At 39.0% G+C, this 15209-nt stretch overlaps 1 protein-coding gene across 4 annotated transcripts in view; it reads right to left on the reverse strand.

Annotated features, from left to right (window-relative positions):
- Positions 1–15209, reverse strand: part of tmem131l (transmembrane 131 like) — a 171718-nt gene that overhangs the window by 116865 nt on the left and 39644 nt on the right. For all 4 annotated transcript variants that reach the window (XM_072577926.1, XM_072577034.1, XM_072578720.1 and 1 more), the window contains one exon: positions 5048–5113. In XM_072577926.1, the coding sequence (XP_072434027.1) occupies positions 5048–5113 (66 nt within the window). The remainder of the gene's footprint in view (positions 1–5047; positions 5114–15209) is intronic.

Consider the following 15209-nt stretch of genomic DNA (forward strand, 5'->3'; position numbering starts at 1 on the left):
TAGAGTCCGGACAACTGCTTTGCTGAACATTTATTTTCTGTCCGTAAAAACGATCCTCAGCTTCCGGTTGCCCGACACTGCAGAACACCACCCTGCTCCCTGGCCAATTTCTGTCTCAGGCTTGCTGCAGTGCCCCAGTGAAGCTCATGCAAACTGGAAGAACAGCATCGCACTTTCTGCTTGGGAACCATGCTGCCTTCAGGACTCAGTTCAACAATTTTAGGTCTTGAGCATCTACACCTCCACCAATACCCTTATCCCAACTACCACACATGGGCTGCTACCAAAAACAACACACGGTCAGCTGCTAATAGTCCACAGTAGCAGCGATTAATCCTCACAGACTGACCTTCACCCACTCCATTGTCTGTGCAACGTTTTTTCTCTCTCTCTGGGCTTCATCTCCAACTATTGTTTACTCCTACCTCCACCCCATCTTCAGTATAGACCAGCCTTTCCCCAGTCAATCAGTTCTGGAGGGGGGTTACTGGAACAGAAATGTTAATTCTGCTTTCTCTCCACAGGTGCTGACAGACTTACTCAGTTTTTCAAGCAATTCATTTTCCAGCAATCATGGGTATTTGTTATTTTTTTATTTTTTTCACAAGGTTAATTCCTGCATGGAAAGTTATCTAATCTTTGTTAAAGTTATGCTTATATGACGTGTATGTGGGGGTTTCATATTTCAAACAGTATAAAGCATACGTGTGTTTTTGTCAAATAAGTTTTTTAAAATATAACAAAGGATAGTTTTATTTTGTTGCTTATTAAAGAAACCTGGTGGATGGATCTTTTTATCCTGAACCTAATAAAGCATATAAATGGCTACATGAGCAACAGGGTAAAATACTTGAAATAATGTTGTGACCGGTGCAGTGATGAAATTAGAGAAAAATAGTTATCCTGCTGCAATGGAGTAGCATGCCAGAAACCAAGCCCTTCTCGACAGTCACAAAAATTAGAGATTTTATGGAATTCCCCAAATTATACTCAGTATGACAGAAAGCACGGAGCAAGTACTTTAAAAATACAATAGATTCCAACTACAGATAAACAATTATGAACATTCACACAACTCCAGTAATTATAACTAAAACTCTGAACCCCTTATAAAACTCTCCCTATACACACACACACAAAGTTGTGTTAATGGTGAGGGGAAGTTGGGAGGAAGTTCAATGGCACCTCTCTAAATTGTTCACTGAAATGATCCTTTTGGCTTGGTCAGACCTGCTCATCAATCTCTCTCTCAATGTTGTCTTTCACTTCCCTGCAGGATGCATAGTCCAACTGGTTCACTAATTTATAAAAGGTGTCTGAGCTATTGACAGTTTACAGCAGAGAGAAAAATAAAAGGCTTTCTTCAGGCTTTAGGTGACAAAGACAAATCTCTTTCCAGAGTGCTCTTTCCAGGCAGCACAGTGGCTCAATGGTTAGCACTGCTGCCTCAGTACCTGGGACCCGGGTTCAATTCCAATCTCAGCCAACCGTGTGGAGTTTGCACAATCTCCTAGTGACCGCATGGGTTTACTCCAGGTGCTCTGGTTTCCTCCCACACTGGTCATGCTAAATTGCCCATAGTATTCAGGGATGTGCAGGTTCGGTGCATTAGTCAGGGGTAGATGTAGGATAATAGGGTGGGGAATGGGTCTGGGTGAATTACTCTTCAGAGGGTCGGTGTGGACTAGTGGACTTAATGGCCTGTTTCTACACTGTAGGGATTCTAATTCTAAATCCTAAAAATTCAAGTAGTTCTCACTATCTTGTTTACACCCTCAAACTGTTCAGCTGAGAGACAACCACGCAGCTATTTGCAGGTAGAGGCCTTTGTTATTGACCAGTGGGCCAATGACTCATTGCCAATGAGCCAGTTGTTGTCTGCTAATCTCATTTAGTACACACACATTAGTTCCAGTTTATCTGTAAGTAAATTTCTCCCACTGGTTGAAAGCATAAATAGCACTGACAATTGAGTGTCAGTCACCTGCTGTTAAAAAAAGTGCAGAAATCCTTTTCACAATTCTTGGGAAAACCACTCTTAAAAATCATTTTGGTCAACAATCAAAATATATAAAAGACATGCCATCTCACAGAGAGCACTTCACCAAACTTGGTCATAAAATTAGAAAAATAACACACCAGGTAAGAGTGATGCAATGTTCACTTACAGGATAAACTGCTGATTTTGAACCCAAACACATCAGGTATCAAAATCCAAATTTTGCATACTTGTTTGGAAGCAAAAATACTTACATACATAGTGATATATGTAATTTCAGAACTCAAAGTAAAACGAGGCAGGCAACTAATGCATTCAAGCAAAACATTTTTGTTTAAAATTAGATATGTAGATTAAGCTATATAAAAAAAGTGAACCAATGAAGAAGTGAAAGGGTTAGTACATTCTCTAATCGAGTTTTGAAAGTATCGTATATTAAATCCAACTTAATTTTAAAGAAAAAGCTGATTGCTCACAATCTAGAACAAGGATGAAAGTGAATTCTCAACATGATGTTAGCCCAAGTATTACAGAAGAGGTTTGTCCAAGTTCTATAATTTTCCTACTCTGAAAAAAATATGCCCTGTATCAACTGAACTGGCATTTCTCCTAAAATAACATGTGGAAAATTATAGTGTCTTCTATGGCATCTTTAGATTAATCACATAACTTTAAACAAATTATCATCCATTAACCCCTCAATGATTAAGAAAACTGAACTACAGATGCTTCAAATCTTGAGGAATTTACTTATCTGGAATTTATTTCCACAATCAACGTCCTAAACAGAATTAACAGAACCTCAAACATTGCAAAACAAATTAGCCAAAACCAGAGCTGAAAAGATGTTCACTGATGTCACTGAAAACTTGAACATAGATTGAGTTTCTCATTTCTATAATGTAATTCTTTTTCCTCCCTCACCAAGACTTAATGTGAAGAGTACCCCTTAACTGCAGAGCCAATGAGGCCTCCTGACTTTTGTATTATAAAGTAATTGAGGCACCCTTGCTAGCCTGCCTCAAAGACACCAAAATAAAAATCTGTTCACTTTAATATTACTGTTTCTGGGAGCATGCTGTATGCAAATTGACTACTACAATTCCTACAGTAAAACAGTAACTGCATTTCAAAGTATTTCATTTGTTATAAAGCACTTTGGGATGTAACAAAGTAATGAAAAGGTTCTATATGAATGTAAGCTCATTATTTTAGAGAGCTACTTCTTAAAAGGTCTCACAACAAAAAAAAACAAACAATAAGTTTAGTTTAATTCTAGAATTAAACTAAGCAATATACCGATAAAAGTAAACTATAATGGTAACATTCATCATTAAAAATGTTGTACAAAGCAGACTTCATCTAAAGGTACAAAGATATAGGCTATTAGACAAGTCAGGGTTGAGGTTCATGAGGAGGTGATGATAGCAATTCTGGAAAGTGTAAAAATGCATAAGTCCACGGGCTGGATGGGATTTATCCTAAGATTCTCTAGGAAGCTAGGGAGGAGATTGCAAAGCCTTTGGCTTTCATGTTGTGATTGTCTACAGAAATAATGCCAGAAGACTAGAGGATAGCAAATGTTGTCCCCATGTTCAAGGAGGGGAGTAGAGACAACCCTGTAATTAAAGTATTGGGAAGTATTATAAGAGATAGGATTTATCATCATCTAGAAAGGAATAATTTGATTAGGGATAGTCAACAGAGTTTTGAGAAGGGTAGGTCCTGTCTCACAAACCTTTGAGGTCTCTGAGAAAGTGACCAAACAGGTGGATGAGGGTAAAGCGGTTGATATCGTGTATATGGATTTCAGTAAAGCGTTTGATAAGGTTCCCCACGGTAGGCTATTGCAGAAAACACAGAGGCATGGGATTGAGGGTGACTTAGCAGTTTGGATCAGAAATTGGCTAGCTGAAAGAAGACAGATGGTGGTTGATGGGAAATATTCATCCTGGAGTTTAGTTACTTTTTGTATATGGTAAGGATCTGTTCTGGGTCCACTGCTGTTTGTCATTTTTATAAATGACCTGGATAAGGACAAAGAAGAATGGGTTAGTAAATTTGCGAATGACACTAAAGTCAGTGGAGTTGTGGACAGTAAGGAAGGATATTGTAGATTACAGAGGGATAGAGATTAGCTGCAGAGCTGGGCTGAGAGGTGGCAAATAGAGTTTAATGCGGAAAAGTTTGAAGTGATTCACTTTGGAAGTAGTAACAGGAATACAGGACTAATGGTAAGATTCTTGGTAGTGTGGATGAGCAGAGAGATCTCTGTGTCCATGTACATAGTTCCCTGAAAGTTGCAACCAGGTTGATAGGGTTAAGGCGGCGTACAGTGTGCTAGCTTTTATTGGCAGAGGGATTGAGTTTCGGAACCACGTGATCAAACTGCAGCTGTACAAAACTCGGCCGCAATTGGAGTACTGCGCACAGTTCTGATCGTCACATTATAAGAAGAATGTGGAAACATTGGAAAGGGAGCAGAGGAGATTTACCAGGATGTTGTCTGGTATGGAGTGGAGGTCTTATGAGGAAAGGCTGAGGGACTTGAAGCTGTTTTTGTTAGAGAGAAGGTGGGTTTAGAGGTGACTTAATAGAGGCATACATGATTGGAGGATTAAACAGGGGACAGAAAATCTTTTTCCTCCAATGGCGATGGCTAGCACAAGGGGACATAGCTTTAAACTGAGCGGTGATAGATGTCAGAGGTAAGTTCTTTACTCAGTAATAAGGGTGTGCAATGTCCTGCCTGCAACAGCAGTAGACTCACCAAGTTTAAGGGCATTTAAATGGTCATTGGATAAATATCTGGATGATAATGGAACAGTGCACGTGAGATGGGCTTCAGATCAGTTTCACAGGTCGACGCAACATCGAGGGCTGAAGGGCCTATACTGTGCTGTTATGTTCTATGTCATGTCACTGTTTAATTAGGTTCCTTATTTAAGCTTCATTTCAGATCATCTAAAGATACAGCAAATTGTATCTACTGGACATCTCCTAACATATAATAATGCAGACACTGTAACTATTAATAAAAGCACTTACTGTAAACCAAAATCCAACAGTCGAGGTTTAAAATGTAAGGTGCTTGGACAAGGCCCACTTGCTGAGCTGAAAAAGACAACAATAAAAATAAGTAGATGGTGCACTGTAGAACCTGTCATGCCTTGGAAGCTCAATATGTGAAACAATTCACCAACACAATTTAAGGGCAACATATTGCTAAAATTATGAACTATCCTTGGCATTAAAAATACCCTTACAATATATTAAATAAGTACTAAGACTCAATTTGACAAAGAAGCACACTAAAATTGTACAAGTTAAATTGTGCCTTCACAATTCCCCTTGGAGAAAATTAGCAAGAAATGAGCAAGTTACTCATTTTATTTTATACTTAGCAAAAATGCTTGATGGTACAACATTTAACATTAAATGTAACAGGAAAACAGAGCAAATAATGAGGCTGCTGCCTCAATAAAGCTTGTGATCTATTTTAAAAATTCTAATCCAGAGTTAAATCAGTAACTTCTGCAGAACTATACCTGTTTGCAATTATACGCTAATACCAGCAATCATTTTTACAGAGGACAGTAGGAAATGATACCAACATGCACTGCTGCTTTGTTTTAATGTTCTTTTAATATTTTTTACAAGCTCTAGGAACTTTTTAAAAGTTTTACTTGCATCTAATCTCTGCCAGTGGTTAGCATTCACTGCACAAGGGAAAGCATTGATCTGTGGGAAGTGTTCTGCAAGTTACTAACCTGAGTAATTCTCATACTTCTTGGATGGAGACACAGCAATTAGTGAAAGGTATGACAATATTAGCTTAGCAATATTTTCTTCATTATACATTCTTAAAGCTTACTGCACGTATGCAGCTCATCAGTAGAATGGAGTCATTGCACACTTAAATGTTTAACAACATATGTGCACGGTGCCCCAGCATTTTTATGCAAGAATTATTTGTTTTACAGAAGAATTTGGGTGAAATAAATACTTCAAGTAGTAAAGCACAGATAATTGTATAAAACAACTTAGGAATATAATTTTGGAATGAGATAAATGCTGATATTGCATAATATGCATCAACCTGATTTTTTTTTAAGAAAGGAAATTTCCAATTGCTAAGGCAGCCCGTGGTTAACCTGTTCAAAACCTCATGTTACAGGTTATTTACGCCTACAAAGAAACGTTATTTTCAAAAGCTTTTAAAAAGTATCTTTCATTTTAAGGTTTACCAACAGATGTCCCTCTGAAACTACTTGCTAAATAGGGTGAAGACAGAATAGCCAAGGTGCCAAATCTAGCATCAGCATTTTAAATATTACACTTTTTTGGAGTTACTGATTACATGATAACATTTAGGTATACCGAACAATTTTATTACTTATTAACAGCTTTCCAACTGCTAAAGTTACAACAAACTTCTCATTACTTTGCTCTGCAACTCATCAACATCCAAAGGCAGCATCTGCAAGCCAAAAAGTACTTTCAGCATTAATTTAGCAATTCTATATTTAGCAGTTTCAACACATTAACACATTTTTCACTATTCTTGATAAGAGTTGCACTGAAGTATAGCAAACACACTTTCGCTGTGAAAGTGCAATTAAAAAGCTAAATAAAAAATTTATAGGAACTATGGGCTTACTACACTAACATTTATTAGCAAATATTTTAATTTAGCAGAAATATGCTATATAAATTCTTAAAATGGAAATTAAGACATTACGTTCACATCATCATACTTATGTATCCAATCTATATGACAGTAAGTCACATATGCAGCATATTTTATGTTTACTAGCACAGTAAACATTCCATTATCCCATATATATGGAGAATGTTGGGAGAGATGAGTATTACACGAGAAGTACACTAGTTTTTTTTAATACAAAATCTTAAATTTACTCGCTGGGTTCTAGGTACTTAGTATTTTATCAGGGCCATCAACAGACCAGCACTTGCATCTGGGAGTAGCCGATGTCAAGGGCTGACAGTGGGGGATAGTAAACCTTTTGAATACATTTCTTTTTACATCTGCCTGCTTGCATGCTTTCCTTCTCATGCAAAAATTGGGAATGTGAAGATGCAAGTGCATTAGAGTTCGTGCAATAAAGCAGTTTCACTGCTCAACGAGTTTCAGGATATTTTCAAATCGTCCAAATTGTAACTCGTTCAACCTGCTCCCATTGTAATCATTTTCCTTTTCTTGAACACTAGGTTTGCCATGCTTCAAAATACTGTCTATATTTGGTTCTGTGTATAACGTATATAGCAGAAGCTTCCTTATCACCATCCAGCAAGTTCATCGCGAAGTGTTTTTCACTGGATTTACAGTATTAGCACGGTCAATCAATTCCACGACTACTACTTGCACAGTTTTAATTGGTTTGTTTTCTCAAACCCAAAATCCTTCAAAGGTCACTTCATATATACCTTCTTCAAATATGACAAGAAGCCATAGATTTCAGCAGCATTTTTGCAGAGTTGCACTTTTCACCTGGTTCCACGAACACACCATGTTAAAACATCTTTGATAGAATACTTGGACTAAATGTTTTCTTCATTTGTCAGCTTTCTCATGAAAACACATCAGTAAAATATTTTCAAATTTTGGATCACACCCTGATGCATTGGCAGAAACAAGCTTGACACATTAGGAGGGGGTGAAGAAAACATTAATTTTTGTCTGGTTGCATGAGTATTATGGGCATTTTGATAAAAGATAACAGGGAGTTTACTGTATAATCTCACATTATGCCGTATATACAAAACATTAAATATTTAGCAACTCTGGTCTCAAGGAAGTGATAGGGGAAGGGAAAGTCATCCAGAATTCCCAGATGATTATCTAGTCATTCCTGCTGCAACAGGAGTGATCATGGGTGTCATCTTCAGCAGTATCTAGGCTTGACAGGAACGCCTTTCAGAATTAAACAGCTCACTATCAAAGTGAAAGTGATAAAATACAAAACCAGACAATTTGTATCGATGCATGCCAACAAGACTGCAGAAATCACAGAAATTTACAGTGGATGAAATGATCATTTGTTTATTTGGAAGATCAGTCATGCTCAGCCTCAGGCCTCATGTCAGCAACCCTGTAAGACCCTCTTGCTCATATTTCTGTCTTAATCCCTTTCAAAATTATTTTTGGAATCAGCTTCCACCATTTTTTCAGGTAGAACTTACCAGATCCAGACAGAGAAAAGAACTGCAATTGCTGCTTTGAATCTTTCACAAAACACTCTGAATATATACCCCTTGGTTACTAACTCGTTCACCTGTTAGAATAGATGACTAAAAATAATTTAATCAAAGCCTCACATCTTACAAACACTTTTCGGTCCTCTCAACCTTCTCTGTTCCAATGAAAATAGGCCACATCTATGTGGCAGCACCCATCTGATAGAAGAAGGAAGTCATCCAGAGCAAGCGTATTGGGAGACAATAGGGACTGCAAATGCTGGAGAAATCAGTGTTAATAAAGTGTGGTGCTGGAAAAGGTACAGGTCAGGCGGCATCCAGGGAGCAAGAGTGTCAACATTTCAGATAGGACCCTTCTTCAGGGCTGGAGTGGGGGAGGTGAGCTAGGGGAAAAGTAGGCAATAGGTGGGCAAAGGTAGGTGGTGATAGTGAGAGGATGATGAGAAGGGTGGAGCAGTTAGGTGGGAAGGAAGATGAACAGGTAGGTCAGGTCAAGAGGGCAGGGACAGGCATATTGTTGGTTAGATAAGGATTGTATTGATAAGACTTTACCATCATGAAACATGGAACCCTTCTGAAGCATGGAGGATCGATCTTGCTCCTCCTAGTGCCGGGTGGGGGTGGGGGTGTATTATTTTAAAAACCTATAAAAGCACTTATTTGGTACCACTTCTGCATAAGATTATTGATCAAAACAGTCAGCCCCAAATTATGATAATTAGCTCATGGCATATTGATGCACAAGGTTAGGACGAGCAAAGGTTGAGTGAGCACAATGCAGTGACAATTCTCCACAAACATTCTATAGTCTGTTACTGGGAATATTTAACAAGAAAATTGGCAGATAAGTCAATGGATTACATAACAATATTTCCAGGAAAAGGCATTCGGTCCAACAGGTCCGAACAAGCTTCCTACTACCCCTCTTATTTTAACCCTATCAACATTTTCCCCACGCGTTTACTTAGCTTCACCTCAAACGTATTCTTGTTAGTCACCTCAATCACACCTCAATGTGGCATGTTTTATATTCTGCTCTTCCCTTAAATGAAAACCTCCACTCTATACTTACTCTATCAAATTCTTTAATGATCTCAGAAAAGCACCTTTATGCTTGATGCTTTTCATGGTCTTATTCATCTCTAGTACTAGTCATTTGTATTCCTCAACTCAGAGATGCCACTTCTTCTAGGCCGTTTAGACACATTTTCCTGGGAGTATCGGACTTCCTTATTCTTTCTACTGAAATGGATCATCTCATTTATAGTGAAGTTCTTTTCAAAATTTCACACCTATTTTGCAATCTTATCAGTGTCTTCCTGTACTTTATGACATTCTCTCTATCAACTCCAGCCTGGTTTTGATGTAGGCTGTAAATGAAGTTGTACTTAGATTCTAGCCTCTAAATTATTCATATAAAGAGGGAAGGGAGTCATCACTTCCCCAACTTATTTTAGTATGTGCAGATGCAATCTATCTGGATCAGAAGTTTTTAATGACCTGAAGGTTTGATTAATGCCTTAACCCAGATTTTATCTTAAAATGTCTTTACATCTTTTTATGATTTCTGTTGACTTGTTGTAAAACTTCTGAAAAGGCAGAAGCAAATACTGTATAAATTCCTCAAGTATCAAAATGGGAGGAGTGTTTCTGCAACTGATTGTTCTTGTTCAAATTCAGAAAATAAAAGTAGAAAGTTTTACATTACCAAAGAAGGAAGAGATCATGAATGGTTGTTAAAGTGACAGAAGCAGATTCCATTATAGCTTTCAACAGGGAAGTGCATTAATTTTGAGACAAAACCTTCAAAGGAAATAGGGAAAGGGGCAGGGAATGGATCTATTCCAGGATGTTGTTATACTAGTCACGTGTTGAATAGAATTCTTCTCTGCTATACATGTTCTGGTCAGTAAGAAGTTATCTTTTCCTAACAATAGATTCCCCCATAATCCTATAAGGCACCTTCATATCGCAATTGTATTGTCCTTTCACACTGTACTGCTCATTGCAATTAATGGCAACCAAATTAACATTAAATTCCAAATAAAAAAGACAGTTATTTCAGAGGTTCTGCTAACTTGCAGAACTTACATGAAATATTTTTTTAAAGCACATCAGGTGCATGAAAGTCTATACCCATCATCTATCAGGCACAACCACCAGATAATATATCTGTGCAAAGGGTTCCATTAAATCAAATAACCAATAACATACTTTTCAACCATCCAAACTTGACAATGCTGCAACTTCAAAACTCCTAGGTTTACTGCTGCAGCAAGATTCTCCAATGAACAAGTGTGAATTGAATTGAGATTGGCCCACTTCTGCACTAAGCTGTAGACTTCAATCATACAATACTGTAAAACACTTACTTTTGCAAAGGGCTGTGTAACACCTCTTACCTAAAAAGAAACTCCAGTCACTGATGATTCAGCTGCTTATGTTTATATAAATAAACCTGTCGGACTATAACCTGGTGTTGAGAGATTTTTAAACTTTGTCCGCCCCACTCCAACATCAGCTCCTCCACATCAGGACTTCAATCATGTCTGCTGCTTTAAACCCCCCACTAGCAGACATCATTTGCATTAACAGTTGAATGGATACATTGGAGAATTTCTCCAGTTTCAGAAAGGATTTCATAACTCACCTGATTTTAACTGATACACTTTGGCAGCAAAGTGTAATTTAACAACTTTGTGAAATTATATCGCCAACAAATCTGCATTCCAATTCTCCTCCCCTTATTTTGTACCTCAGTTTGTATTTCTATGCTCATGAACACAATCGTGTTATGAGAACATATAAAATAGGAGGCATTAGTTAGAATAGTAACTAAGTAACAGATCTAAGAAACATATTTTAAGCATAAATAAATGCAATTATAAAAGAGCATGAAAACAGAGTTGGTTAAAGTGAACTGAGAAATTAGGTCAGAAGAGATTCAGTGGCAGACTTTTAAGGAACTGTTTAAGAATACTCTGAAAAGGACATTCCAGGGAATGATGCATCATCCATGACTAGGTAAGTAAAGAAGTTAAAATAACTTTGGCATCAAATTGAAACCAACACAGAATTCCAGAAAGGTGAGTGGCAAGATAGAAGATTGCTGTTCTTCAAATGGAATACAGCGAATGGCTAAGATATCAATAAGGAGGAAGACATTAAGAGTACAACAGAACACTACCTATAAATTTAAGAACAGGGGGAAACAAAAAAAAAAGAGTAAAATGCACTTTGGTTCTCTATAGCGTGGTTCTGGGGAATTAATTACAAAAAGTAAAAAGATGGCATTTAAATTGAACAAAGATTTTGTTTGCTTTCACCGTATCTTGTACAAATATCATTCCACAAATAATTGTGAATCAGGTGGTGAAGGGGTGAAATTTCAGCAATTACATTCGCCTCAAAATAGAGGAACCTCAATTATCCGAATATCTAATTATCCAAAGATGATTTCAAGGTCCCGCAAAAACGTTACATCAAAGAGGTAAGTGTAATAGATTTACCTGTAATGAAGTTTATGTGAAAACACTGGCAAAAACAACATTAAAAATCACAACACCAGGTTATAGTCCAACAGGTTTAATTGCAAGCACTAGCTTTCGGAGCCCTGTTCCTTCTTCAGGTGGTTGTGGAGGACACAATTGTAAGACACAGAATTTATAGCAAAAATTTACAGTGTGATGTAACTGAAATTATACATTGAAAAATACCTTGATTGTTTGTTAGAATGTGTCATCTGTTAGAATTACCATGTTAGTTTCACTTCGTTCATACGTAAATCGCAAAAGTTTTTTTAAAAAGTTACATTCTCAAGAGGAACCTCTGGTCAAGAGAAAGGCGGCGGCTTATGTTAGGATGAGATGTGAAGGCTCAGTTAGGGTGCTTGAGGGTTACAAGGTAGCCAGGAAAGACCTAAAGAGAGAGCTCAGAAGAGCCAGGAGGAGACATGAGAAGTTATTGACAGATAGGATCAGGGTAAACCCCAAGGCTTTCTATAGGTATTTAAGGAATAAAAGAATGACAAGAGTAAGATAAGGGCCAATCAAGGATAGTAGTGGGAAATTGTATGCGGAGTCAGAGGAGATAGGGGCAGCACTAAATGAATATTTTTAGACAGTATTCACTCTAGAAAACGACAATGTTGTCGAGGAGAATACTGAGGTACAGGCTGCTAGACAAGGTGGAATTGAGGTTAACAAGGAAGAGGTGTTAGAAATCCTGCAGAGTGTAAAAATTGATGTCCCCGGGCTGGATGGGATTTATCCTAGGATCCTCTGGGAAGCCAGGGAGGAGATTGCCAAGCCTTTGGCATTGATCTTTAAATCGTCATTGTCTACAGGAATAATGCCAGAAGACTGGAGGATAGCAAATGTGGTTCCCCTGTTCAAGAAGGAGAGTAGAGACAACCCAGGTAATTATAGACCAGTGCGCCTTACTTCAGTTGTTGGTAAAATGTTGAAAGAGGTTACAAGAGATAGGATTTATAATCATCTAGAAAATAATAATTTGATTAGGAATAGTCAGCACAGTTTTATGAAGGGTAGGTTGTGCCTCACAAACCTTATTGAGTTCTTTGAGAAGGTGACCAAACAGGTAGATGAGAGTAAACCGGTTGATGTGGTATATATGGATTTCAGCAAGGCGTGCGATAAGGTTCCCCACAGTAGGCTATTGTACAAAATGCGGAGGAATGGGATTGTGGGAGACATAGCAGTTTGGATCAGTAATTGGCTTGCTGAAAGGTGACAGAGGATGATGGTTGCTAGGAAATGTTCATCCTGGAGTCCAGTTACCAGTGGTGTACCGCAAGGATGGGTGTTGGGTCCACTGCTGTTCGTCATTTTTACAAATGACCTGGATGAGGGCATAGAAGGGTGGGTTAGTAAATTTGCAGACGACACGAAGGTTGGTGGAATTGTGCATAATGACGAAGGATGTTGCAGGTTACAGAGAGACATAGATAAGCTGCAGAGCTGGACTGAGAGGTGGCAAATGGAGTTTAATGTGGACAAGGGCAGCACGGTGGCACAGTGGTTAGCACTGCTGCCTCACAGCGCCAGAGACTCAGGTTCAAGTCCCACCTCGGCAACTGTCTGTGTTCACATTCTCCCAGTGTCTGCGTGGGTTTCCTCCAATTTATTTGGTTTCCTCCCACAGTCCAAAAATGTGCAGGTTAGGTGAATTGGCCTGTTAAATTGTCCATAGTGTTAGGTGAAGGGGTAAATGTAGGGGAATGGGTCTGGGTGGGTTGCTCTTCGGAGGGTCGGTGTGGACTTGTTGGGCCAAAGGGCCTGTTTCCACACTAACTAATCTAAAAGTGTGAGGTGATTCACTTTGGTCGGAGTAACTGGAATGCAAAGTACTGGGCTAATGGTAAGATTCTTGGTAGTGTAGATGAGCAGAGAGATCTGTGTCTAGGTACATAGATCCTTGAAAGTTGCCACCCAGGTTGACAGGGTTGTGAAGGCATACAGTGTGTTTTAGCTTTTATTAATAGAGGGATCGCGTTCCGGAAGCATGAGGTTATGCTAGAGCTATACAAAACTCTAGTGCGGCCGCACTTGGAGTATTGTGTACAGTTCTGGTCACCGCATTATAAGGAGGATGTGGAAGCTTTGGAAAGGGTGCAGAGGAGATTTACTCGGATGTTGCCTGGTATGGAGGGAAGGTCTTGTGAGGAAAGGCTGAGGGACTTGAGGCTGTTTTCGTTGGAGAGAAGAAGGTTGAGAGGTGACTTATTAGAGACATATAAGATAATCAGAGGGTTAGATAGGGTGGACAGGGAGACCCTTTTTCCAAGTATGGTTATGGCGAGCACGAGGGGGCATAGCTTTAAATTGAGGGGTGATAGATATAGGACAGAGGTCAGAGGTGGTGTCTTTACTCAGAGTAGCAAGGGTATGGGGAATGCTTTGCCTGCAACGGTAGTAGATTCGCCAACTTTAAGTACATTTAAGTCGTCACTGGACAAGCATATGGACGTACATGGAATAGTGTAGGTTAGATGGGCTTTCAGATTGGTATGACAGGTCGGCGCAACATCGAGGGCCAAAGGGCCTGTACTGCACTTAAATGTTCTATGTTCTATGAACTTTAACAATTGGTGTCAGCCCAGATAATGTACTGGAGGTGTTAGCAGCCCTGCGTGCTGTCTGTGCCATAATGTTTAGACTGATTCTAATCAGAATCTTTCATGGATTCATGCAGTTTTTGCGCAAAGTACACTGTAACTCTGTAAGGGATCTGTTCTTGAGCCTCTGCTTTTTGTAGTTTTTATAAATGACTTGGATGAGAAAGTGGAAGGGTGGGTTAGTAACTTGCCGATGACACAAAGGTTGGTGGTATTGTAGATAGTGTCAAGGTCTGTTGTAGGCTACATGATATTGACAAGATGCAGAGCTGAGCTGAGAAGTGGCAGATGGAGTTCAACCTGGATAAATGCGAAGTGATTTATTTTTGAAAGTCAAATTTGAATGCTGAATACAGGGTTAAAGACAGGATTCTTGGCAGTGTGGAGGAACAGCGGGATCTTGGGGTCTATGTACATTGATCCCTCAAAGCTGTCAACCTAGTTGTTCGGGTTGTTAAGAAGGCATGTGGTGTTTTGGTTTTCATTAACAGAGGGACTGAATTTAAGAGCCGCGAGGTTTTGCTGCAGCTCTCTAAAACCCTGGTTAGACCACACTTGGAATATTGTGTCCAGTTCTGATCGCCTTATTATAGACAGGATGTAGGTACTTTACAGAGGGAGCAGAGCAGATTTACCAGGGTGCTGCCTGGACCGGAGGGCAAGTCTTAAAAAGAAAGATTGAATGAGCTCGGGCTTTTCACATTCGAGAGAAGAAAGAGGAGACATGATAGAGGTGTATAAGGTAATGTGGGGCATGGTTAGAGGAAATAGCCAGAGATGTTCGCACAGGGCAGAAATGATTGTCACAAGGGGTCATAATTTTAAGGTCATTGAAGGACAGTAGGTTCTTTATGC

The sequence above is a fragment of the Chiloscyllium punctatum genome, chromosome 1, assembly GCF_047496795.1.
Source record: "Chiloscyllium punctatum isolate Juve2018m chromosome 1, sChiPun1.3, whole genome shotgun sequence".
NCBI lineage: Eukaryota > Metazoa > Chordata > Chondrichthyes > Orectolobiformes > Hemiscylliidae > Chiloscyllium > Chiloscyllium punctatum.